The 27,350-nt window shown below is 44.6% G+C and overlaps 1 protein-coding gene across 3 annotated transcripts in view; it reads right to left on the reverse strand.

Moving 5' to 3' along the window:
* KCNH1 (potassium voltage-gated channel subfamily H member 1) overlaps nucleotides 1-27,350 on the reverse strand; it is a 183,025-nt gene that overhangs the window by 109,772 nt on the left and 45,903 nt on the right. For all 3 annotated transcript variants that reach the window (XR_010307047.1, XR_010307046.1, XM_064164431.1), the window contains exons 5-7: nucleotides 26,655-26,773; nucleotides 15,459-15,851; nucleotides 2,269-2,698 (exon numbers count right to left, since the gene is read on the reverse strand). Coding sequence is in view for 1 of the 3 variants with exons in the window: in XM_064164431.1 (XP_064020501.1) it covers nucleotides 2,269-2,698; nucleotides 15,459-15,851; nucleotides 26,655-26,773 (942 nt within the window). In the remaining 2 variants the exon portion in view is untranslated. The remainder of the gene's footprint in view (nucleotides 1-2,268; nucleotides 2,699-15,458; nucleotides 15,852-26,654; nucleotides 26,774-27,350) is intronic.

The following is a 27,350-nucleotide window of genomic DNA, read 5'->3' on the forward strand; positions in this document are numbered from 1 at the left end:
TGGTGTGAAGGGGAAATTAATTAATGCAAGATAACTGTTTTTTCCAAAATTAATAGTGTTTCTTAATTCAGAACTCTCCCCACCCCGACCACTAATTCTAATAATAGCCAGTTCTTTGCATGGTCAAGGTCCCTCTGCAGGGTGCTCCTCCCCTACCACAGATCAACATCTGCTCCTTTTAATAGTCTTCAGAAGAGGAAGCTGAGGGGAGACTCCACTGTCCTCTACAACTACCTCAAGGGAAGCTAGAGTGAGGTGGGAGTCAGTCTCTTCTCACATGCAACAAGTGACAGGATCAAGCTGTGCCAAAGGAGGTTCAGGTTGGACATTAGGAAAAATCTGTTCAGAGAAAGAAAGGGTTATCAGCCAGTGGAACAGGCTGCCCAGACAGGCAGTGGAGTCATCATCTCTGGAGCTATTCAAAGGACGTGTGGATGTAGTTTGGTGGGAACAGCTCACAAGCAGTGGCAGTACTGTGAGCTCTAGGTGAACAGTTGGACTTGATGCTCTCCCAGGCAACCAGTATCACAGTATCAGCAGGATTGGAAGAGACCTCACAGATCATCAAGTCCAACCCTTTACCACAGAGCTCAAGGCTAGACCATGGCACCAAGTGCCACATCCAATCTTGCCTTGAACAGCTCCAGGGATGGCAACTCCACCACCTCCCCGGGCAGCCCATTCCAGTGTCCAATGACTCTCTCAGTGAAGAACTTTCTCCTCACCTCCAGCCTAAATCTCCCCTGGTGCAGCCTGAGGCTGTGTCCTCTCGTTCTGGTGCTGGCCACCTGAGAGAAGAGAGCAACCTCCTCCTGGCCACAACTACCCCTCAGGTAGTTGTAGACAGCAATAAGGTCACCCCTGAGCCTCCTCTTCTCCAGGCTAACCAATCCCAGCTCCCTAAGCCTCTCCTCGTAGGGCTGTGCTCAAGGCCTCTCACCAGCCTCGTCGCCCTTCTCTGGACACGCTCAAGCATCTCAATGTCCCAGAACAAGAGGACACAATCTCAAGCTGTGCCAGGGGAAGTTCAGGCTGGATGCTAGGAAAAAATTATTCACAGAAAGAGTGATTGGCACTGGAATAGGCTGCCCGGGAAGGTGCAGTCCCTGGAATTGTTTAAAGAAAGATTGGACGTGGCACTTGGTACCATAGTTTAGTTGATTAGATGGTGTTAGGTAACAGGTTGGCCTTGATGATCTCTATGGTCTTTTCTGACCTGGTTAATTCTGTGATCTCAAAGGTCTCTCCCAACCTCAACAAGTCTATGACTGCATGAATACACAGGTATGCACGTTTCTGCCACTTTGAAAACAAGATAAATTCACACAGTTCTTAAAGACTTATACTCTAGCAGGGAAGAATCACAGAATCACACAAAATCACGTCAGGGGCTGGGAGACCTCAAAAGCTCATCCAGTCTGACCCCACTCCCAGAGCAGGATCACATAGACCAGGTCACACAGGAATGCATCCAGATGATTCTTGAACATCTCCAGAGAGGGAGACGCCACAACCCCTCCTGGGCAGCCTCTTCCAGTCTTCTGTCACCCTCACAGGGAAAAAGTTCCTCCTCATGTTTCCATGGAACTTCCTATGCCTCAGCTTCCACCCATTGCCCCCTGTCCTGTCATTGGGCATCACCCAGCAGATCCTAGCTCCATCCTCACAGTATCACCAAGGTTGGAAGAGACCTCACAGATCATCAAGTCCAACCCTTTACCACAGTGCCCAAGGCTAGACCATGGCACCAAGTGCCACATCCAACCTTGCCTTGAACTGCCCCAGGGACGACGACTCCACCACCTCCCCAGGCAGCCCATTCCAGTGCCCAATGACTCTCTCAGTGAAGAACTTTCTCCTCACCTCGAGCCGAAATTTCCCCTGGCGCAGCCTGAGGTTGTGTCCCCTTGTTCTGGAGCTGGCCACCTGAGAGAAGAGAGCAACCTCCTCCTGGCCACAACCACCCTTCAGGTAGTTGTAGACAGCAATAAGGTCACCCCTGAGCCTCCTCTTCTCCAGGCTAAACAACCCCAGGCACTCACCCTGCACACAGCCTGTTCCAGTGTTCTTAGCAGAGATAAAAGGTAGGAGAATAAAATTAACAACTTTTATAGCTGAAATACCCCAATACAAATACTTTGCCACCAAACCCATTTTAAGCTGCATAACAACATTTGCCATGCTTCCAGCTGCTCTGACACAATCAGCATTCACAAAACACACCTATTTGGGACCGCGTGTTCGAGAGACAGGATCTCCAATACTTACAGCCAATCATCATCATAGCTACAGCAAAGATCTTCTCGCCATCTGTAGTTGGAGCAATGTTCCCAAATCCAACACTGGTGAGGCTGGTCATCGTGAAATACAACGAGGAGATGTAGACTGAGTCTTTGCTCGGCCCACCTTCCCATTTCCCGAAGCCCGACGTGTTGAAGCGGTAGGGTGTTCCTATCGACACCCCCAGCTGATACAGCCAGCTCTCAGGTCGGATTGTATTTGTATCCTCATCGATAACTTCATAGTCTCCTATGCTGTACCAAATGCAGGCCAACCAGTGTGCTGCCAGACCAAACACACACACCAGCAACACCAAAACTGCTGCTCCATATTCGATGTAATGGTCCAACTTCCGAGCTACGCGACCCAGCCGCAGCAGCCTGACCACTTTAAGTGAGCTGAAGAGGCTACTGATGCCCTAGAAAGACAAAACACAATGATCATTAGAATCCAATATTAAAGCCACAATATTCCTACCTGTGGTTTGCAGAGACATAACGTGATCCATAACAAAGAGCATGTCATCAGATACGTGCTACTTTGAGGCTAATTGGAATATTTTAGTGAGAGAAATCAGATTATAGGCTGTGAAAAGGAAACAATGGTGATGTCTGATGCCCTTATAGGCTTGCTGAGATGGATAAAAGCAAGAACACAAATATAGATAAGGCAAAGAGAGAGAGTCAGTGTGTGTGTGTCTGTCACAGTTGATGCCCTTGGCTGCTTCTGTGTAACTAATCCTTCTGCTTCTAACCCCCCTTGCTGATCCTCGCAGCTCACCTTGACCTTAAGGCAGACTCTGGGATAAAGTACAGGGGTGGAAAGAAGGTGGAAGGGTGGTTGGGAGCCCCTCCTGGGGCCTCTGGTTTCTGGGAGGGCTGTTGTGTTTCTGTATTACCTTTAACTTGTCTATTTCTGTCTCTAGCTGTAAATATTGTAAATATCTGCTTGTATATTGTGTTAAGCTGTGAATACAAAACTCCATTCCTTAACTCCCAGCCGGCTGAGTCTAGTCAGGGTGATTTTGTAAGAGTGAGGGGCAGGCACGTCCCAAACCATCACAAGATAACACCAGAAAAGAGAGATTGTGAAGCATGAAAAGATTAGTCATCCTTTTCAAGGATGGCTATGTGCACTCTTATTTCATGGGCTGCTTTCTGAACTCCCCATTCAGATTATTTGAATAGGTACACAAACACATTTGTAATGTATCCAAATGCCAGACTATTTATTGTGTGCCCAGTTGTGCAAGTAAGCCCTGAGCATCTTGATGATGCTCTAGGCAGAATGAAAATGAATGTGGAAGTCACTGAGTATTAAAGAATACAAATCTAATACTGAGAAGAACATAACCAGACACCTACTGAATTCTCTCCAGCATCTGGATTCATGAACCTCTTATGGCTACTGCTGACTTCCTTAGGGTCCAGGACATGTCCTCTCATGTCTCAGACATAACACAGTCTAGAAGTCCTTCACAGAAAGAGTGATTGGCATTGGAATGGGCTGCCCAGGAAGGTGTTGGAGTTGCCATTCCTGGAGGTGTTCAAGAAAAGCGCAGGTAGGGCACTTAGTGCCATGGTCTGGTTGATTAGATAGGGCTGGGTGATAGCTTGGACTAGATGAGCTCGGAGGTCTCTTCCAACCTGGTTGATACTATGACTCTATGACTCCCAAAGAATGGAATTAAGCCAGCATGCAGGAATTTGTAGTGTTACCTTTTATGCAACTTTGCCATTCCATGCACAAGAAGTTAAACAAAAATCCCACATTCAAAGTCATTTTGAGCACAAGAAGATTTGAATAGCCTTTCATAAAAATCCCTCCTCTCTTTTCCTACTCCACTCTTATCAGGACTGTATCATGCACAGAAGCTTGATTAAAATTTAAGCAGACTTCTTTAATGAGTATTTCTGGAAATGTGTAATTGCATACTTCTGGTCACCAGATTTTACTGGAAGTTTATTTATTCCTGCATAAATACAACTGCTTCATTATCTTAGCCTGGTTTAATGCACTAGAAGAGATGTTTTATTAAATAACTGCATGAAGCTTATTGACTCATGTTCCCTAGGACTGCAGCAATGTGTTTCCCCTTTATTTCATGTCATTGACTCATTTTCAGAGACAGACACAATTTATTACCTGGAAACACCCTATCAAGTCAGCATTTGGACAAGACCTAGCAGCCAGGGAGAGAGGACTGAAGAAAGAAGTATCCTTCCTTTAAATCAGATATATTTGCAGAGATCTAGGAAAGACCAAGTCATCTATTCTTTCCATGATGATCTATGTCAAGACTTTCAAGTAACTGATGCAAAAATTCATTCACAAAGTAAAAGGTGATTTCCCTTTACCATTCATTCTATTGTCAGCTTTGTTTTGAGAACTGAACAAAGCCTTAATGCCAGTTCAGAGGATAGGACAGAGAAGGCAGGTTCTGAGTTATGAATGTTCAGTACAGCGATAGAAAGCAAAGGGGGAAACACAAAAAATCTGTAAAATAGCTACATTTGAAACTAGATATGCAAATCCCTGAGTCACAAGCTGGGGTTGTATAGCTTGGAGAAGATGAGGCTCAGGATGCCCTGAGCCTCCTCTTCTGCAGGCTGCACACCCCCAGCTCCCTCAGCCTCTCCTCACAGGGCTGTGCTCCAGGCCCCTCAACAGCTTTGGCGCCCTCCTGTGGACACCTTCCAGTGCCTCAACATCTCTCTTGAATTGAGGAGCCCAGAACTGGACATAGCACTCAAGGTGTGGCCTGAGCAGTGCTGGGTCTAGGGGCAGAATAACCTCCCTTGTCCTGCTGGCCACACTGTTCCTGATCCAGGCCAGGATGCCATTGGCTCTCCTGCCCACTTGGGTACACTGCTGCCCCATATTCAGCTACTATCTACCAGCATCCCCAGGTCCCTTTCTGCCTGGCTGAACTGGTTCTAACAGTTCACAAAAGGCTAAAAAAATGTGTACACTATAATTCATTTTCATATTTCTGTGTTAACAGCATTTTTGTATTTGATTTCCTCAGAGGAAAGGACTTGTCTGTTCTAAAGAGATCAATATCAAGAGGAAGATATGCACAGGGAAATCCTTCTTCATAGACCTCTCTTAAAAATTGCAAAGTGACAGAATTTTAAATGGTTCTAAGCAATGGAAACTTTTAGTAGAGTGTTTCTTAGGTGACACAGTAGAAAAATAATAGAAATATTTTAATTTTTTTTTTCTCATTAAATTTAGTAAATAAATTTTTTTACACAGGAATAGACCTCCTGGCTTCAAAACTGACAACGTGTTCACATTGTCACTTTCCAAAACAGAACCATACTTTCAGAGTGCTGTTCATTTTAATGCTCTTATCAGAGCAGATTATTGTTATGCTTTTATCATACAGATGGCTCCACGATGTCACGCAAAGGAGGCGGAACTTAATTTACTCCTCTTGATGCATGCGCTGCCACTCTTATAACCTCTGAGAAGCAGATTAAGAGACACCCAAAGCTCCTTCTGTCACAATGAATTAGATGAGCCCCAGTTCATAAAGAGGTAGAAATTGCACTACAGGTCCCCAAAGAATCAAAGAATCAAGCAGGTTGGAAGAGACTTCCAAGCTAATCCAGTCCAACCTAGCACCCAGTCACAGCCAATCAACTACACCATGGCACTAAGTGCCTCAGCCAGGCTTTGCTTCAACACCTCCAGGGATGGTGACTCCACCACCTCCCTGGGCAGCCCATTCCAATGCCAATCACTCTCCCTGTCAAGAACTTCCTCCTAACATCCAGCCTAGACCTCCCCTGGCACAACTGCAGACTGTGTCCCCTTGTTCTGTTGCTGGTTGCCTGGCAGAAGAGACCAACCCCACCTGGCTACAGCCTCCCTTCAGGCAGTTGTAGACAGCAATGAGGTCTGCCCTGAGTCTCCTCTTCTGCAGGCTGCACACCCCCAGCTCCCTCAGCCTCTCCTCACAGGGCTGTGCTCCAGGCCCCTCACCAGCTTTGGCGCCCTCCTGTGGACACATTCCAGTACCTCAACATCTCTCTTGAACTCAGGGGCCCAGAACTGGACATAGCACTCAAGGTGTGGCCTGAGCAGTGCTGAGTACAGGGGCAGAATAAGTTCCCTTGTCCCACTGGCCACACTGTTCCTGATCCAGGCCAGGATGCCTTTGGCTCTCCTGCCCACCTGGGCACACTGCTGCCTCATGTTCAATTATTATCTACCAGCACCCCCAGGTCCCTTTCTGCCTGGCTGCTCTCCAGTCACTCTGTCCCCAGCCTGTAGTGCTGCTTGGGGTTGATGTGGCCAAACATGGGAAACAGGATATCTATGTTTTGAAGTTAGCTTTGCATTAGATAATGTAAGATTTGTGCCATTACTTCCACATCAATAAAATGAGATAGAAAAGTGACACTCCGTTGAAGTACTTTGTAAAGAATTTAAAAGACATAAGGGCTATAAACAGAGTGATTACTAGTTTCTTGTCACTACAGTCCCCAGGAATACTATCACTGAATACTAGAGTGTCAAATGCTGTACATATAGAAACACATTTTCTGCTGCTCATTTGCCATGCAAAATCCAATTCATAAAATTTCACATAGGAAAAAAATGTTAAAAAAACTGCAATAAAAATTAACTACAGGAAACAAATAGCAACAAGAAAAAAAAAGTGATAAATAATTCATTTTCCTTTCCAAACAAGATGTAAGATGAATAACTTAATAAAATAAGTAAAAGATAACTTTCATCCCACCTCCTACAGCTGTAGTAGCACTCTGGAAACACATGAAAACTGCATGAGAGTATTTGATTTTCTAGGCCATGATTTATTTTCCATGTGTGCAGAGGGACCTTGTCAGGCTGCATGGGTGGGCAGAGGCCAATGGGATGAGATTGAACAAGGCCAAGCGCAGGGTTCTGCACTTTGGACACAACAACCCCAAGCAGCACTACAGGCTGGGGACAGAGTGGCTGGAGAGCAGCCAGGCAGAGAGGGACCTGGGGGTGCTGGTAGATAATAATTGAACATGAGGCATCAGTGTGCCCAGGTGGGCAGGAGTGCCTGGCTCAGGAAGAGTGTGGCCAGCAGGACAAGGGAGGTTATTCTGCCCCTGTACTCAGCACTGCTCAGGCCACACCTTGAGTGCTGTGTCCAGTTCTGGGCTCCTCAATTCAAGAGAGATGTTGAGGTATTGGAAGGTGTCCACAGGAGGGCGCCAAAGCTGGTGAGGGGCCTGGAGCACAGCCCTGTGAGGAGAGGCTGAGGGAGCTGGGGGTGTGCAGCCTGCAGAAGAGGAGGCTCAGGGCAGACCTCATTGCTGTCTGCAACTACCTGAAGGGAGGCTGTAGCCAGGTGGGGTTGGGCTCTTCTGCCAGGCACTCAGCAACAGAACAAGGGGACACAGTCTCAAGCTATGCCAGGGGAAGTATAGGCTGGATGTGAGGAGGAATTTCCTGCCAGAGAGAGTGATTGGCATTGGAATGGGCTGCCCAGGGAGGTGGTGGAGTCTCTGTCCCTGGAGGTGTTCAAGAAAAGCCTGGATGAGGCACTTAGTGCCATGGTCTGGTTGATTGGTGAGGGCTGGGATCTAGGTTGGACTGAATGAGCTTGGAGGTCTCTTCCAACCTGGCTGATTCTATGATTCTATAAAAGAAAATACATTTAACCTAAGCATTAAGAGTTTTTTTCTAGGTTCAAAGGTAGTATATTAAATTGCTTCCTGGTATCTCGTTTAGTATTGGCACTTTCCTCTCACATGGAACTACTAAAATGCAAACTTTATCTCAACTAAAGGGAGATGCAGTAAACTAACAGCTAACCTTCAAAAGAAAGAGAATGAAACAGAACAGAAGAAATTGTTTATTTATAAGAAGGGGGCCATGAACAGAAAGTATCACTGCCATAAGGGAGGCAACAGCCCTGTAAATCACTGCCTTCTTCCTCGACATTCAATTCTGAAGTCAGCTGTGCCACAGCCTGGCTCTGCCTGTCTACAGTAACCTGGCAGTCCTGCCTAGCCATTATTAGGACCCACATTCCTGTTATTTGATTCTCCTGATTTTCTTACTTAGGGTTGAGAACATGACCTTTAGTACAGATTGCCAAATTTAGCAACCATCAGATGAGATGTTACGCACACAGGTCAAAATCAATAGCTAAAGCCTCTGCTTACTGCTGTGGTTGTTAGCAGATCTCTAGGGCAACGAAGCTGGAGAAGGCCTGGAGCACAGCCCTGGGAGGAGAGGCTGAGGGAGCTGGGGGTGTGCAGCCTGCAGAAGAGGAGGCTCAGGGCAGACCTTATTGCTGTCTACAACTACCTGAAGGGAGGCTGTAGCCAGGTGGGGTTGGGCTCTTCTGCCAGGCAAGCAGCAAGAGAACAAGAGGACACAGTCTCAAATTGAGCCAGAGGAGGTACAGGCTGGATGTTAGGAGGAAGTTGTTGGCAGAGAGAGAGATTGGCATTGGAATGGGCTGCCCAGGGAGGTGGTGGAGTTGCCATCCCTGGAGGTGTTGACGCAAAGCCTGTCTGGGGCACTTAGTGCCATGGTCTGGTTGATTGGCTAGGGCTGGGTGCTAGGTTGGACTGGATGATCTTGGAGGTCTCTTCCAATCTGGCTGATTCTATGATTCTAGACTCAAAAAGCTTATTTTGGTCAGCTAGATGTGATCTTGGTTAGAATTGACAAACATCAATAATTCATGTATCCAGTACAGGGCTGACTTTTCATTTATCAAACTATGTCTATCCTTGCCTTACACATACAGGCACACTCACAAATCCAATAAATCCGAGTAAGAAGCTCTCCCTTTTTTTGCACTCTAAGAGCCAGAAAAAGGATACCAAAAATCTACTTCTCACAGCATGAAATAAAATACTGACCCTGACAGGCAGCAGTCTAACTCCCGGTGCTAGGATTCAGGGGAGCCACTGGATCCAGAAGATTTTTGAAGAAGCAAAACACCCAGGAATAATTTAGTGTAACTGGCACCTAATGCCACTCCATCTTTCCAATTCTAATCCAATCCCTACTACGAAACAGACTATAAAGCAACCATTTATCTCCTCAAATAAATACCCTCTGTCATCTCATCTGACATTCTGCCTCAAATCAATACAAGTACGCTGAATGGAGAAAAAAGAACAGCAAATCATGATGATCTCCACCCCTAAAACATGCTTCCATTTATATCCAGTGTAAAGATCACTCTAAGAGAAGCTTTTTTGAAGCAGCTCATAATGTAATATATTCAATTAGGCTTCCTTCTTGGACAAAGGCTATCACTGTAAATTTTGCCACTGAAAATGTAATTCAGCATTTTCATCCTGTTAGTCTCATACCGATTGGATAGCTTACACAGACAAAGTACTGTTCTCTCTTTAGAGTCATAGAATTGCCAGGTTGGAAGAGACCTCAAGCTCATCCAGGCCAACCTAGCACCCAGCCCTAGACAATCAATCAGACCATGGCACTAAGTGCCTCAGCCAGGCTTTGCTTCAACACCTCCAGGGATAGCGACTCCACCACCTCCCTGGGCAGCCCATTCCAATGCCAATCACTCTCTCTGCCAAAAACTTCCTCCTAAAATCCAGCCTAGACCTCCCTTGGCACAACTTGAGCCTCTTCACATCGACAACTCCCTCAGCTTTGCTCCTCCAGGCCTCTGACAGGTTGCAGCCCAGAGCACTCATCTCCTACAGACTTTGCCATATTTTTCAAGGGACTCTCGTAAGCAGACACCAAACCAAGCAAACCTCCTCCACCACCATGCTCTCCAGATTTCCAAGCTGTGCTTAGTGCTGCATTGCTGCTGAGCTACCATCAAGCAGTTATTTGGTCATTCGAGCTCATCTTTGGGTCTACTCAGACACAGTTCTTCTATAGTTCAAACATGCAGATGGAGGCAGATCTGGAAGGGATCTGAACTAGATGCTGGTGCTGGCTGCAGGGCTACGAGGATGATTAGGGGACAGGAGGGCATATCTTACGAGGGGAGGCTGAGGGACCTGGGGCTGTTTAGTCTGGAGAAAAGAAGGCTTAGAGGGGATTTGATAAATGTTTATAAGTATCTGAAGGCTGGCCAGGAGTGGGGGGATAGGCTCTGCTCACTTGCTCCTTGGGATAGGACAAGAAGCAATGGATGTAAGCTGCAGTACAGGAGTTCCTCAACAGAAGTTTGTAAGGGTCACAGAGCACTGGCACAGGCTCCCCAGAGAGGTTGTGGAGTCTCCTTCTCTGGAGACTTTCAAGGCCTGCCTGGATGTGTTCCTCTGTGACCTGATCTACATTGGATGGTCTTGCTCTGGCAGGGGGCTTGGACTCGATGATCTCATTGGGTCCCTTCCATCCTCTAATATCCTGTGAGCCTGCAAACATTTATAGCTTTTCTTTTGCATAAGTAACAACAGAAATTTCCCTACAGCTATCTGTTGCTTCATTTCTGGTATTCAGTTCATATCTGAACATGAGATACTGTACTGCATCTTTGAGACCAGAAGCTTCCTACATTCTCTAACTTAATTCTACAGCCTTGAAAAAAGACATTCATGGTTTTTCTTTCCTCCTCCATCTGTAGAATGTGGCTATTCATACTTAAGTGCCTCTTGTATTAATTGTAGTTATTAATAGTTGTACTGATTAATAGTTAATGAATTCAAATTATTTTCGTGGACAAAAATATTCTCAACTGTGGTGAGAGAGGAAATTGGAATTCCAATGGCATTCAAAAATGTGAATTGAAAATATACCTCATGTTTCACACTGCAACAAACCCAAAGAGTTTTTCAGGGAAGTTCAAAACACAGAGTTCACACTCACACTGTAGCCTGCAGAAGAGGAGGCTCAGGGCAGACCTCATTGCTGTCTACAACTACCTGAAGGGAGGTTGTAGCCAGGGGGGTTGGTCTCTTCTGCCAGGTACCCAGCAACAGAAGAAGGGGACACAGTCTCAAGTTGTGCCAGGGGAGGTCTAGGCTGGATGTTGTTAGGAAGTTGTTGGCAGAGAGAGTGATTGGCATTGGAATGGGCTGCCCAGGGAGGTGGTGGAGTTGCCATCCCTGGAGGTGTTGAAGCAATGCCTGTCTGGGGCACTTAGTGCCATGGTGTAGTTGATTGGCTGTGACTGGGTGCTAGGTTGGCCTGGATGAGCTTGGAGGTCTCCTCCAACCTCGTTGATTCTATGATTCTGTGGTTCTGTGAGTAATCTCTGGCATTGTTTTAAAGGTAATTCACATTAGGATTAAAAAAACTAACCCCTGCAGGAGTCACGACCACCTAACAACTCCAGTCTTATGGCTCCAAGGGATTTCCTTTTAGCAAAACCAGAGTGACACACAGATAACAACCCAGTTTGGCTACTTCCAAACTAGACAGTGCAGCCTCACAGCTAACTCCATCCAACTGTGCAGTAATATGGTGGTAACACAGGATGAGAGGTAAGTAGAATTTAAACCATCACGTTCAAAAGAAAGAGAGTTGATCCACACCATTGAGAGAAAGATGTAAGGCAACTTCTTTTCACAAGCAGTATTTTTGAATGTAGCTCTTTTTTTCTTCAATAAAAGATTTTCTTCCTCTCTAGAGGTAGTTCATGAAAACAGTCATCAGCACATACTGCCCTGAGCCTCCACCTGATGTTCTGCTGACATTGCTGGTAAAGCTCCTTAGGTTCTATAAACTACTTTTGAGCCCTTAATAGAAGCACAGCAATTTACACCAGTGGAAACTCTGCTCTAATGACTACAATGATTTATACCAGATAAATGTCAGAATCCACTAGAGTAAAGTGAGACAAGATAAGATAGCATCAAGAAAAATGTTTTTTTTCCTTTGGACACAATAGCTGGAATAACTAAAACTAACACTGTAACAGCTGGAATAACTAAAACTAACACTGCACTGATCAGCCTCTCATTGTTACAGGGCAACGTGGAGACGAAGAACCAGAAGAAATCCAAACTCGCACAAGAATTTCTCTGCAGAACTGCTACCACAAATCTGAGAGCACCTGTGCACAGCTGAAGGGCTGTCACAGTCACTGGTACACACATTTTCCTCAGTGATGTTCTGTAGGTCACATTACCAGGCTATGGTTATGAAATGCTCCTCCAGCAAAATCACCTGCAGGTTGCTATGGGAGGAAAAGCTTCCTTCCTTTTTGGATGAGATCTTTTTGGTCTCCTGCTTTGCTTTGCTTTTCCTTCCTTCCTTCCTTCCTTCCTTCCTTCCTTCCTTCCTTCCTTCCTTCCTTCCTTCCTTCCTTCCTTCCTTCCTTCCTTCCTTCCTTCCTTCCTTCCTTCCTTCCTTCCTTCCTTCCTTCCTTCCTTCCTTCTCTGTTTCTTTTTTCTTCCTTTCTTTTCCTTTCTCTCTTTCTTTCCTTCCTTCCTTCCTTTCTTTCCTTCCTTCCTTCTCCCTTTCTCTCCTTCCTTCCTTCCTTCCTTCCTTCCTTCCTTCCTTCCTTCCTTCCTTCCTTCCTTCCTTCCTTCCTTCCTTCCTTCCTTCCTTCCCTTTCTTCCTTCCTTCTCCCTTCCTTCCTTTCTTTCTTTCTTTCTTTCTTTCTTTCTTTCTTTCTTTCTTTCTTTCTTTCTTTCTTTCTTTCTTTCTTTCTTTCTTTCTTTCTTTCTCTCTTTCTCTCTTTCTCTCTTTGTCTCTTTCTCTTTCTTACTCTCCTTCTCTCTTTCCTTTCTTTCTTCCTCCTTTCTTTCCTTCCTTCCTTCTCCCTTCCTCTCATTCCTTCCTTCCTTCCCTTTCTCCCTTCCTTCCTTCTCCCTCTTTCTTTCTTTTCTTTCTTTCTTTCCTTCTTTCTTTCCTTCTTTCTTTCTTTCTTTCTTTCTTTCTTTCTTTCTTTCTTTCTTTCTTTCTTTCTTTCTTTCTTTCTTTCTTTCTTTCTTTCTTTCTTTCTTTCCCTTCCTTCCCTTCCTTCCCTTCCTTCCCTTCCTTCCCTTCCTTCCCTTCCTTCCCTTCCTTCCCTTCCTTCCCTTCCTTCCCTTCCTTCCCTTCCTTCCCTTCCTTCCCTTCCTTCCTTTCCTTCTTCCCCTCCTCTCCCACTCTTTCAGCCTAAACATCACAAAGGGAGCTGGCCACTCCTTCCATTGCCACCACAAAGTAACACACAAAAGCACTGCAGAGTAATCTGCAGCCTGGGCCTTCTTCACGGCAAACAAATATTTAAGGACAGGTCTCACAAAGGCTTTTTCGCTTGATGTCATTTGTGTTATTTCAGTCTGTAGCTTTATATAGAATGAAAACCTCTCTAGGGAGTTAAACATCAAACAGCATCATGCTTTTTCCACTACACTCCATAGTTTGCCTGCTTGTCCTTCAGCCACTGATAAAAATACTTTAAACTTGTTAAAATCTTGTGCAGTGTATTTTCACAGGAGTACTTTCTACCCAGATATTTCACTTAGCATGTTTTTCTTTAATAGCTAGGTTGTCCCTTATAATATAAATATGCTTTAAAGAAACCCACAGAAGTTATATTTCACAGGCTGGAAATTAAATAGTAAGTACTGATGAGATGTGTATCTATGTTACAGGTTTAGAACATGTCACAGGTAAATACAGACACATCATTAGTTGAAGTTACAGATTTGATAACATGCAATTGGAAAGCAGGCTGCTGGAATAGTCTCTAAAATGTTATTAATTCATTATCTCTCTGAACTACTTAGGCATGGAATCTTAATATATTTAGTGTAGGAATATCTTCTTAGCAGCCTGATCCAGAGAATAAGCAGTTAAACCAGGGTGGCATTGTGGTTTAAAGTTAGCTGTTTTGCTGGCTTGTGACCTGTTCCCAAATAAATGAGTGAGAATTAAGGAGGAGTCTACCTTTCCAGGTGTCTTCCTGTCCTTTCTTCTAATTATGGAATTACCAAGTAAGAATCAAGGCAATGTCTTCAATTTCTTCACCTTTCTCTAAATCAGCTCTTACCAAACAATTATCAGATACCCACGCAGTATTTTGTAGTGGTCAGATAAGATCTAGCAAGTCTCTGCCTGCCTCTTTGCCACCTCCTGCACTGTATATAGAAAGGGACCTATTGTACAATCTAATCCAATGCGTTCTATGATTCTATTAGAAGCAGGTGAGAGAAGTGTATTATACTTCCCACTTGCTCGTGTGAAGAACTGCCATTAGCACACACATCTTGTTCAGCAAAACCAAGAGAACTCTGCCCCCAGAAACCCTAACACACCAGCTCAGGCTATTCATGGTAGGTTGGATGATGCGGTTTAGAATCATAGAATCAGCCAGGGTTGGAAGAGACCACAAGGATTACCTAGTTCCAACCCCCCTGCCATGGGCAGAGACACCCTACCCTAGATCAGGCTGGCCATTTTCCCTCACTACTATACAGAGGCTCTGCTGCCTGCTTCTGCTTGTCCTCCTGAACTCCAAGGATGTAAAATGACAGAAAATAAACACAGATTTTGAGCCATGTCAGCCTTTCCTTGCTGTGCTAGTTTGAAGCAGGCTAGAATGTTTTGGTGAGAAGAACTAGATTACAGGCTGTGGAAAGAAAACAATGGTGATGTCTACTTCACTCACAGCCTTGCTGAGAAGTATAGGAACAAGAAATAAAAACATTAGATAACACACTCGGCATCACTCTCACTTGGGCTGCTGGCTGAGCTGCATCTCTCTAGCCTCACTCTCCATTTTGGGCTAACCCACTTTGCTTCCTAAACCTCTGGCTGAACCTCTATTCTTCCTTGGGACTGGGGTAAGGTTGAGAGGGGTAGGGGGAAGGTGAAGAGGTGGATGAGAGCCCCTCCTGGGGACTCAGGTTTCTGGGAGGGGAGTTGTGTTTCTGTATTACCTTTTGATCGTCTATTTCTGTCTATAACTGTATATACTGTAAATATCTGTTTGCATATTGTGCCAGCTGTAAATATAAGCTTCATTCATATTTCCAGAGCCAGATGAGTCTAGTCTGGGTGATTTCCAAAGTGTGGGGGTGTGGTGAACAGCCAAACCATCACACTGATGCATTTAAAGATGGGTCCTTTTAGCAGGACTCACAGATTTCCACGTGTGCTTCTGCGGGCAGCTAGCAGAGACATACGTACACTAATTTGAAACAATAAAAAGCATGAATTACTTTCTTCTCTGTCCCATCTACCCTCACTATTAAGTAATAATAAATGGGTGGAAGGAGAACTAGGATACTGACCTCATCAACGTTCTCAAATGCGTTGATGACATCGTAGGGCAAGCATGAGAGCAGATCAATCACAAACCACGTCTTCAGGTAGTTCATGCGAATCAGCTTTGGATCAGAGATGACCTCTCCCGCTGGCCCCACGAAGGTGGTGTGGAAATTGAGCACTATGTCTACCAAAAAAATGACATCCACGATGCTGTCGACGACGAGCCATGCCACGTTGTTCTGTTTGGTCTTAAAGGAGACATTGTAAGGGACCAAAATAGCAGTGTAGAAAGTTAAAATCAAGATGATCCAGTCCCAGGTAGTCTTGAAAACACAATAATGCAAAATGATGTGCGGCGGAGTCTTTGGTGCCTCTTGCTTGTACTGCGGGAGAATTTCAGAGCCCAGCTGCAGGACCTGCAGTGACACAGATTTCAAGAGAAAAAGAAAACATGTTAATTGTTGCTGTGTTATTTTTCACAATGGGGATTCCTTTCTTTCACATAGGTAACAGAAATACATATATACATATATATATATATACATATACAAAAGAAAGCATAGCGGTTGTCAAGAAGATGTGTCCATTAGCTCCTTTTAACATCACATGGCAAGGAAATCAAAATAAGTATTATGTTAAACAAATCAGCATGAACATAAGACCAGCTGGGTTTTTTCTAATGCCATTATTTTCTTACACTAAGCTTAAAGTGCTAGATCTCCAAGACATAGAGTGAAGGAGACAGCTACTTCAGTAGTCTAAATAGATGAGACAGATAAATGATGGGAAGGAAGGCCACTGCAAATAGAAATCAATGGCAAAACCAGGAACAATACCACAGCTTCTGAGATGCAGTCCAGCACCAGTGGACCACATTGGTTCTCAACATTGTCTATTTAAATTGTCATTGTACTCTATCTCAAATAGCCTTGTACTACAATCTATCATGAATGCACAGGCTTTTGTTCCTCTTCTCCAGCCATTGTATGACCAAAGCCTACTGTGCTGGTTTGAGGCTAACTGGAAGATTTTAGTGAGAGAAATTAGATTATAGGCTGTGAAAAGGAAACAATGGTGATGTCTGCTGCACTCGTGGGCTTCCTGAGATGTATAGAAACAAGAACACACAACACAGATAAGACAGTGTGCGTGTGCCTCTGTTGCAGCTGGTGTCTGCGTTTTCTCCCTGGTCTGCTTTCTGTGTAACTAATTCTTCTGCTTTCTAACCCCCCTTGATGATCCTCGTAGCTCACCTTGACCGTAAGGCAGACTCTGGGGTAAGGTAGAGGGGTGGAAAGAAGGTGGAAGGGTGATTGGAGCCCCTCCTGAGGACTCTTGACTTCTTGGAGGAGCATTGTGTTTTGTATTACTTTTAACTTCTATACTTAGAATAGAATCATAGAATCAGTCAGGGTTGGAAGGGACCACAAAGATCATCTAGTTCCCATCCCCCTGCCATAGGCAGGAACACCCTACCCTAGAACAGACTGGCCACAGCCTCATCCAGTCTGGCCTTAAACACCACCAGGGATGAGGTCTCAACCACCTCCCTGGGCAACCCCCTCCAGGTTCTCACTACTCTCAAGATGAAGAACTTCCTCCTCATGTTCAGTCTGAACCTACCCACCTCCATATTTGCTCCATTCCCCCTAGTCCTGCCACTACCTGATAGTCTAAGAAGTCCTTTCCCAGCTTTTTTGTAGCTTTAAATATTTTAAATATCTGCTTGTATCTTGTGCTAAGCTGTGAATGTAAAGCTTCATTCCTTAATTTCCATCTGGCTGAGTCTAGTCTAGGTGAATTCATAAGAGTGGGGGGGGGGGGGGGCAGGTAACTCCCAAACTGTCACACCCACATGAAACTATCATTAGCCTCAATAAACTCACTTTGTACTTCAATTTTTCACTGAGCGAAGATCAGTATCTTCACTAATGTTAGAATGTAGTTAGTTAAGTCTGAATTCAAAAAATGTGCTACAGCAGAAGATGGGCTGGCAGCAGGTGTTTTAAAGCCTGGACCTTAAGCTAAACATATGCTCCCAGTGTTATGTGTAACTGCAATCTTAATCAACACTGCCTATTTTAAGGCTACTACCTCTCCAGTTCTGCATGCTAGTGCAAAACAAGTATGAAGGGAGGTTGTAGCCAGGTGGGGTCTTCTCCCAGGCACTCAGTAACAGAACAAGGGGACACAGTCTCAAGTTGTGCCAGGGGAGGTCAAGGCTGGATCTTAGGAGGAAGTTTTTCATGGAGAGTGATTGGCATTGGAATGGGCTGCCCAGAGAGGTGGTGGAGTTGCCGCCCCTGGAGGTGCTCAAGCAAAGCCTGGATGAGGCACTTAGTGCTATGGTCTGTTTGATTGGCTATGGCTGGGTGTTAGGTTGGACTGGATGATCTTGGAGGTCTCTTCCAACCTGGTTGATTCTATGATTCTATGATCATATATTGAATTCTTGGGAACTAAAAGTTTCTTTTACACACCTATGGAGAAGATGGTGCTTATTTACGTCAATGGATATGCATGAGGGTGAAAGCAGCATGAATGACTTCTCTCAAAATAAAGACATCTTAAATTTTAAAATTAAATTTACCCTAGATGAGTTACAGTTGAAAACTGAAAAGAAAATGGAGGTTTGCTTGAATGAGATGTGTTGTTAGTGCCAAACTCACAGAACCCAGGAGAACAGGTTAGGAGGGTGGTCCCTTTATCACATTTATTTACAGGCAGCTTGGAGCAATAGGAACCATAGAAGGAAATTAAATGACCACCTTCTCAGAGAAAAGATCAGACAACATAGCTCTAATAGAAGGATTTCTTCCTTTCACACTCCTTATCTCAACTGCTTTAATGTTGTTATTTAGACACAGATTTTTATCTGCATGCTTTTCTGACTGGTTTGGTTTGATTTGGTTGTTTGGGGGTTGTTTGGTGGTTTGGGGGTTTGTTGGGTTATTTTGTTGAACTTGTGAGCTTTTTTCCAACAGAGGGGACAAGAGGAAACAATCAGCTACAAGACTCCTAGCTGGATAAAGCAGCCTCAAATGGAGTTCCCTGCTGCTTTGAACCTCACGTAATCATTTACTCTTCTGTGCAACAGAAGTGAGGCACTGTCAGATCACAGTCCCTTGCACACGTGTAAATGAGAGTTAAGAGCTGCAAGCCTGCTGACTTTGAGCTCCAGCAAAGTATCATGACCTGCTCAGACACCTGCATGTTAGCACAGAGGCTTCAAGACCTTAAAACAAAACAAACAAACAAACAAAAAAGGACTGTGCTCTTGTTTCACTTAGTTTCTAGAATGACAGCAAAGATTGAAAAAAAAACCAAACATTTTCCCTTCAGCAGAACTCTCACAGACCAAATCAGGACCCAGACATGCCCCCATGCATTATTAAGTACCCCACCACTCCTGCCTGTGATTCACACGGGTTCTCCAGAGTGCCAAAAAGACAAAGAAGTCACTTTGTGGTGAGAGCAGCTGGATGTAGCACAATACAGAAGCAGTTTTTTTCTCTGTAGGAGGCACTGGCCAGCCAATGAAGACCCCAGGATTCACTGGCAGTGATTAGAAGAGGCATAGGTTGCATATTGAGTCATTGCATGTACTCAGAACATTGTTCCCTTCAGGGTTTGTTTGCAGTCCCGGTAACAAATGTTAGAAAGTGTCTTCTCAAAAGCTCCAGTTCAGGATCAATATTGCAAATATCTCTGCCTTCCCTTTTGAACATCACAGCTGGACCTGAATCAATTGGAAAGCACTGAGGCACTACTGGCTACTACTCATAAAAACAAGGATTCACACGAGTAGCAGAGCTCTATCCTAAGATCTCAAGCCTGAAACATGCTTCACTGGGCGAGGAGAGTCCTCTGCAATGTGCACTCACTGGAACAACTGCCCAGCAAAACCAAACACTTTCTACCACGAAGTCCATCTCACTCTCAACTGGATTTCAGCATTGCAGCATTTTCTAATGCTGAGATCTCACTGGCATGGGGAGACTGCATCAGCCCATAAGCTTAGGGTGAAATAAGGAATTGCTTCTTTTGCACTCACATGTCTCCTAGAGCTTATTTTTTAGCCTCTGATGCTGTGTGAAAAGTCCAATGCTTTGGCAACCAATCTAATCAGCTCTGCTAGTTTGAGCCTAGCTGGCAGATTTTAGTGAGAGGAATTAGATTCTAGGCTGTGAAAAGGAAACAATGGTGATGTCTGCTGCACTCATAGGCTTGCTGAGGTGTATAAAAACAAGAACAAAAACACAGATAACACAGTTGCTGTCTGGCTACCGGCTACCTCCCTCCTCTCCCTAACCTGCTAACTGATCTCTCTGCTTCCTAATCCCCCTGGCTGATTCTCCAAACTCTCCTTGAATGTAAGGCAAAGTCTGGGATAAGGTACAGGGGTGGAAAGGAGGTGGAAGGGTGGTTGGGAGCCCCTCCTGGGGACTCTGGTTTCTGGGAGGGCTGCTGTGTTTCTGTATTACCTTTAACTTGTCTATTTCTGTCTACAGCTGTAAATATTGTAAGTATCTCCTTGTATCTTGTGCTAAGATGTGAAGATAAAGCTTCAGTCCTTAACTCCCCGTCACTGAGTCTAGTCTGGGTGATTTTCTTAAGTGTGGGGGTGTGGGTAACACCCAAACCATCACATCAGCACAGGAATTTCAGCCAGAAAACACTAAAAAAAACCTACATATTTTTTGTTAGCTCTTCTGAGATTGATTCTTTTATACATATATGTAAGTTGTAGGCTGAGGAAAGTAGGCTGTGCTCCACTTTGGCCACTGCTAGCCTCTTTGTACTCTTGTGGCAATTTTGCATCACCCAGACAAAATTTACAGGAAAACATACTAATGTATTCCCATATACCTAAGTACTAGTAAAAAATGCAGGAGCAATGCCTGTTTGACAGTACAGAAAGGGCTACATTATCGTGGCTGTTATTTTGCTGTAAATTGTTAAAAACAAAAAATACTGCCAAGCCAGGGGAACTGCAGGGATGTAAAACTCAACTGAATGCAGAGGAAAACAGGCTTCTGGTTTCAACTTGCCAAGATAATAAACAACCTTGCTGATTCAGTGCTTTGAAATATCAGCACTAAGTGCAAAGTACTTTTCCCTAGCTCGTTTGAGAAAAATAAAAGAACCAAGGGCACATCATGCCTGATAAATCTGGTGGCTTTTGTCATGAACTCACAGCAACAGTGGACAAGGGAAGGGCAACTTACATCATCTACCTGGACCTGAGTAAGGCATTTGACTCTGTCCCACATGATAACCTGGTCATCAAACTGGAAAAACATAGACTGGATGGATGGAGCACTGCTGGATATGGAATTGGCTGGATGGTGGCACACAGAGAGTGGTGATCAAGGGCACAATGTCCACCTGCAGACCAGTACCAAGTGGCATACCTCGGGGGTCAGTGCTGCCACCAGTGTTGATTAAAATCTTTGTCAGTGATATGGACAGAGGAATTGAGTGCACCCTCAGCAAGTCTGCAGATGGCACCAAGCTGTGTGGCACAGTCGACTTGCTAGAAGGCAGGGATCCATTCATAGGGACCTGGACAGGCTGCAGAGGTGAGCCCAGGCCAACCTCATGACATTCAACAAGGCCAACTGTAAGGTCCTGCACCTCGGTCAGCACAATCCCAAGCACAACTCCAGGCTGGGTGAGGAATGGCTGAGAGCAGCCCTGAGGAAAAGGACCTGGGGGTCTGCACTGATGAAAAGCTCAACATGAGCCTGCAGTGTGAGTGCAGTCCAGACAGCAACCCTGTGCAGGGCTGCAGCAAGAGCAGTGTGGCCAGCAGGGCAAGGGAGGGGATTCTGCCCCTTGGCTCTGCTCTCCTCAGACCCTACCTGGAGTCCTGTGTGCAGTTCTGGAGCCCCCAACACAAGAAGGACATGGAACTGTTGGAGCCAGTCCAGAGGAGGGCCACAAAGATGCTCAGAGGGCTGCAGCAGCTCTGCTATGAGGACAGGCCACAAGAGTTGGGGCTCTTCAGTATGCAGAAGAGAAGGCTTCGAGGAGACCTTATAGTGGCCTTCCAGTATTTGAAGAGGACCTATAGGAAAGCTGGGGAGGGACTACTGACAAGGTCTTGTAATGACAGGACAAAGATTAATAGATTTAAACTGGCAGAGGGGAGATTGAAACCAGATGTTAGGAAAGGGCCAGAGTTTCAGAGGCATCAAATTCTTCATCTCATTGAAGGAAGAGAAAGGTATCTATAACAAGGCTTAATTATCTCAGAGAACAGGCATTAAGAACAACAAGAGAGCTCAGCATTGCAGAGAAATAATTGAAGAGCTTCGTGTTAAAGACCTAAGTTTTGTCAGGTTCCTGCACTGGAACTTAGGAGAGCTCTTCAGTTTTCACACCAAGGGCCACACAGTCTATTTCTTCACCATCCTTCATGACACAGGATACCACCCCTGGGTCATCTGCAGATTAAGAGCTATAAACTGTGCTCTCTCTGCACCATATAGCAAAGCTGGGTATATGCAAAGTACCTTCTGTCCCATTCCAAGGTGCTCTTGCTGCACTCCAGCTTCTAGGAGACGAGTGCAAATATGAGACAAAGGATCTGCTGAAGTAATCAGGTGTGGTTACTCATCCATACATACTAACTAGATTCAAACTGCTTGTAAGCTTACTTCTGGAAAGGGAAAAAACCCAACAAAATCACAACCAAGCTTCCAAGAGATTAATATAAAAGTAATCATCAAGAAAATGTACAGAACTATATAAAATGATATGCTGAGCTTCCACCCATGTGCACTGAATAAATATCTCATGACTATCATTTGCTAAATAACTGAAATAGCCTAGGATTTGGAAGACTTTTCCCTATTTTGGAGCTGTACTGTAGTAAAAGAAATATTTCTTGCAGAAAGTTATTAATGAAAGTATTATTCCAATTACTTCTGATTCATCAGCCACTACAGTTATATTACCTGCATTTATTATTTGCAGTAATGATGTATGATGTTTTAATAGCTCTCTAAAGCCAAAGAATATTCTTTCATAAGAGCAGAAATGACAAATTTCACCATGGCTTTCACAAAGCTGTGTGAGGTTTTTGTTGTTTGGGTTTTTTGTTGTTGTTGTTTTTTTTTAATATAGCAACCAAACAAGAAAAAATCTTAGATTAGTTAAAAACTGATTCATGTATCATCAGCCAGGACTCATAAAAGTGTATCAACAATCAGCTACAATGATTTATTTATAAGAATGCATGCCTGGGAGGGAGGAAACCCTGATACACAAACAATCATTCATTTCCAGTTTAATCTCTGTATTTTGTGTTTTGGATTGTGCATATTTGCTTTCTCTCACTCTCATAGAATCATAGAATCTCAGAGGCTGGAAGGGACCTTGAAAGCTCATCCAGTCCAACCTCCCTGCCAGAGCAGGATCACCTAGACCAGGTCACACAGGAACACATCTTGTGTGTTTTGAGTATCTCCAGAAAGGGAGACTCCACAACCCCTCTGGGCAACCTGCTCCAGGGTTCTGTCATCCTCACAAGGAAACATTTCCTCCTCATGTTTAAATGAAACTCCTTATGTCTCAGCTTCCATCCATTGCCCCTTGTCCTGTCATTGGGCATCACCCAGCAGAGCCTGGCTCCAGCCTCCTGGCACTCATCCTTTATGTATTTATAACCATGGATGAGGTCAGCCCTCAGTCTCCTCTGCTCCAAGCTAAAGAGCCCCAGCTCCTTCAGGCTCTTCTTGTAAGAGCGATACTTTTGTTTTCACAGGCACCCACATGAATTTCTCCCAAGTAAAGGGCTGGGTGTTGAGCCTCAGCTTAAGGCAGATTTTACTGGCAGTTCTAAGACCCTGGTAAACAAACAAACAAACAAAAGGCAGATGTTTTGTTATCAAGCAGTACTGCCAGGCCCCATTATAGATTTTGTTTGCTTTTATTTTTCTTAAGGATCACATTTTTTAAATGGTGATGCAATTTTGTTTACATAGAGCTGCCTTGTACACGTACAGAATACCTCAGCTAACACTGCAGGTGCAGAGCAGACATGTACTATGTTTTAGTTTCAAGTTTTAGGTTTAAGAAGGGCAGGTCTTGCCTGACCAGCCTGATCTCCTTTTATGATCTGGTCCCTGTCTGGTGAATGTGGGGCAGGCTATGGATGTAGTCTACCTGGGCTTCAGCAAAGCCTTTGACACCATCTGCCACAAGCAGCTCCTGGCAAAGCTGGCAGCTTGTGGCTTGGACAGATGCACTCTGATATGGGTCATGAACTGGTTGCAGGGCTGGGTCCAGAGGATGGTGGTGAATGGTGCCACATCCAGTTGGCAGCTGTCACTAGTGCTGTCCCCTGAGGGGTTACCAACCCTGGAGGTGTTCAAGAAAAGCCTGGATGAGGCACTTAGTGCCATGGTCTGGTTGATTGGCTAGGGCTGGGTGCTAGGTTGGACTGGATGAGCTTGGAGGTCTCTTCCAACCTGGTTGATTCTATGATTCTATGACTTTGTGACTGGTATTAGAGAAGTCAGGCTAAAATAGATGTACCTATTTGAGGCTTAAGCAACACTGCTTGCATTATTCACGGCCTGCAGATAAAACAAAGCTGTTTCACACTAACACTTTTCTTAAACTAATATTTCATAAAGGATAAAAGAGCTTGTAAGCTTTTGTGGCAGGCTCCTGCTCTGTATTTGTACAATACTTTGCCCCACTTGGGTTCTAGGACACAATTTGTCCTCAAATATTCAAAAACATAAGTGATAAAGAACTAAGAAGAGTGCAAATAATATGGCAATAAATGAAGAACCTTCTCAAGCAAATAGGATTGATGTAAAATGTCTAGTGAGTGGGAAAAGAAAAAGGATTCATTTCAATTTGAATTTAAAATTTCAGAGGAACTACTGCAGAGCTGAAAAGAGGGGAGAGAAAGAGATATAAAACTGAGAATCAAGTAACAGAGACAGTTAGAGATCCCACCTTCAACCTTCTCCATCCAGACTATGAAGCCTGGCACCCCATTTGTCTTCAAAGCTAAAAAAAAAGGTGTTTTTTTTTGCTGTATGACCATCTGCACTCTGCTTTTCTCTGTTGACTTAAGTGGCATTACAGCAGATACACTACAAGGTAGCTAACATCACAGTTGGGGCTAATGTTCTTTTCTAAATAATGGCTGCAATATTCAGTCAGCAATTAAAGAAACTAATTTCAGACATGTAAACTTTATTATTTGCAATGAATCAGCTGGCTGGGCCAGCTAGAGTACTTGCAAAGGCTTGTTGAGCACATCAGTTTGCAAGGAGTTTCAGTACTACGCAGCCATTGAGGTCCAGGCCAAGATTCGCTGAGCCAAACAGAATAACCTCAGACCCTTTGCCTTACACTTCAGCCTACACTTCAGCACCAATTAAAATTCCAGGGTAAACATCTGAAGTGAAGGAGTGTTGATTTGCTAAGTCTTGAGTAGGATTGGGAGTCTATTCCAAATTCCAAGGCACTATAGCAACCTCTGGGTGGGCATGCAGATTATGAGTTATTGACACGAGTCACAGATGTTGCCATGGTGTTCACAGCTACAGGTGAAACAAGAATGCCATGCTATGTTGGCCATACCCTCATTAGGCTTACCCTAAGCTTTTTTTAGGCTAGGGAGACCCTGCTACTGGTCCAGGAGACGGCTGCAGGAAAGTTGGGATGGTCTCTCCCCCTTGTGGTGAAAGCTCTAAAACCCAAAACACTTCTAGAAGCTTTCTCTGCCTGAAGCTTTTCTCAAAAGTTGGAGTCTACTCACGAGGTTGGTGTGACTGGCAAGAATCACAAGGTGTCATTTCCCTAGTATGTCTGCAGCGTCTTACAGCTGCTGTATCCACAAAACCAGTAACCCAAACATAGGTCTTAACCAGTTTGTAAAGCAGGATTAGCAACCTGATCTGCTGCAGGGCGGGGTTGGACTAGAGGTCCCTTCCAACCAGTGCATGCTGTGATTAAGATCTCTCTAAACAAGAACTAGACATAAACAATGCAGAGAAAAACTCTGCCAAGACTTCTCCAGAATTTCCTTCTCTACTAGCTTGAGCTTTTCTCACCTCAGTTTTACAAAATTATTCAAGATCCTACTAACACTGAGCCCCTCAGAAGAATGGAAACTAAGTGAGAAAATACGACTTTAATGACAATGCCATTGTAAGAGCTTGTGTCCTGGCCTAAGTCCTGTCAGTCCAGTTTAACCCTTGCCTTCCTCCTGCTGTTGTGGGTCTGGGAAGTTGAGTCAGATAAGCAAACAATAAGGGTTTGACTCCAGCAAAGCCTTGAGGGCTAGGAGCTTAGCACCACGTCAGGTGTCTTGTGCTGCCCCTCAAGGTGCCTGCATGGTCACAGGAGGCAGGAAGCTTTGAATTCTTTGGCCGGAACAATGGTGCTAGTGCCTGTTGGCCAGTTTCATTTTCAAAACTATGTATTTCATGGGGAGTGATTTAGAAACCACCTTTCTGCCCTTCTGCACTGACCCTTCACCGGCAGCAGCACCTATTCACAGCTGGTTAACTGGGAACCACGGCAGCCACGTGTGTGCAGCTTGCCCTAGCTCAGCAGCAGCAACTCAGTTCTTCTCTCCTCCCCTCTGCCTGGAATATTTCCTATTTTACCTCGGGATCATTATTGTGGGTTTTGGAAGCGTCTTTGTACAGGAGACTTACTCAGGGATCAAACATTGTGAGTACATCTGCTGCAGTTAATGCTAAGGCTCCATAAGCAAAGTTAGGATTTTCCTGGGTTTGCCTTCCTATTTCCCCAAGTTCTGATTGTTTAAACTGTTTCATTCTGTGTTTATAAATACCCTCTGTGCAACTACTTCCTGTCAACTGAAAACCCAAAGACTCTCTGGGAATTTTCCTGACTATGTTAATATTGATAATAAAAACAATGTTCCTAGAGAAATTAATATCCATAAGTCATAACCAAATATTAATTTCTATCACACCTTCCTGAGATACAGAACACAACACTGAAATTAGGTTAACATGAAGTCTTTTTAGATACCTGTTTCCATCTCACTGTCACAGGACACGTTTCACAGCATGTGCCATATTCTGAACTTCCATGCCAGCACCAGGCTATAGATTCCCAGGGCAAAGGGGCAGACAGCACTTGTTCCACACAGAGACAACATATCCACAAAGGCTAAAAGCATTTCTTTACGGCTTCTCAAGGAAACAAAACATTACCTCAGCAAGTCTTGAATGCTTGTGAACATTCTCTCCTTTCTGCACACTTGGAGCAAGCTGCTGCAGCACACCTCGGCTGCTTGTGAGGGCACGGGTCAAGCGAGCGAACTTTCCCCAACCTTGAGAAAACATGCAAGATCACACGCATTACCAAGAAAGATCCGCCAGTGCACCACCTCAATCTCCTCCTAACCGGGGGTGGGGGGGTTGGGGGATGTTAAAACAGAGCAACCTGCATTAACACTGACCACAAGGGAGTATAAGCTAGGCAAGCAGCAGATAAAAACAAGTCACAAAATAGGTGTCAGAGTGGCAGAGCTTAAAAACAAAACCCAAAACCAGTGACTGCAGTGACTTTGTATTCAATGGCTCTACAAGACTGCAGTGACTTTGTGTTCAATGGCTCTACAAGACCGCAGTGACTGCAGTGACTTTGTGTTCAATGGCTCTACAAGACTGCAGTGACTGCAGTGACTTTGTGTTCAATGGCTCTACAAGACCGCAGTGACTGCAGTGACTTTGTGTTCAATGGCTCTACAAGACTGCAGTGACTGCAGTGACTTTGTGTTCAACGGCTCTACAAGACTGCAGTGACTGCAGTGACTTTGTGTTCAATGCCTCTACCAGACTGCAGTGACTGCAGTGACTTTGTGTTCAATGCCTCTACCAGACTGCAGTGACTGCAGTGACTTTGTG

This window comes from Pogoniulus pusillus, chromosome 25 (assembly GCF_015220805.1).
Source record: "Pogoniulus pusillus isolate bPogPus1 chromosome 25, bPogPus1.pri, whole genome shotgun sequence".
Classification (NCBI taxonomy): domain Eukaryota; kingdom Metazoa; phylum Chordata; class Aves; order Piciformes; family Lybiidae; genus Pogoniulus; species Pogoniulus pusillus.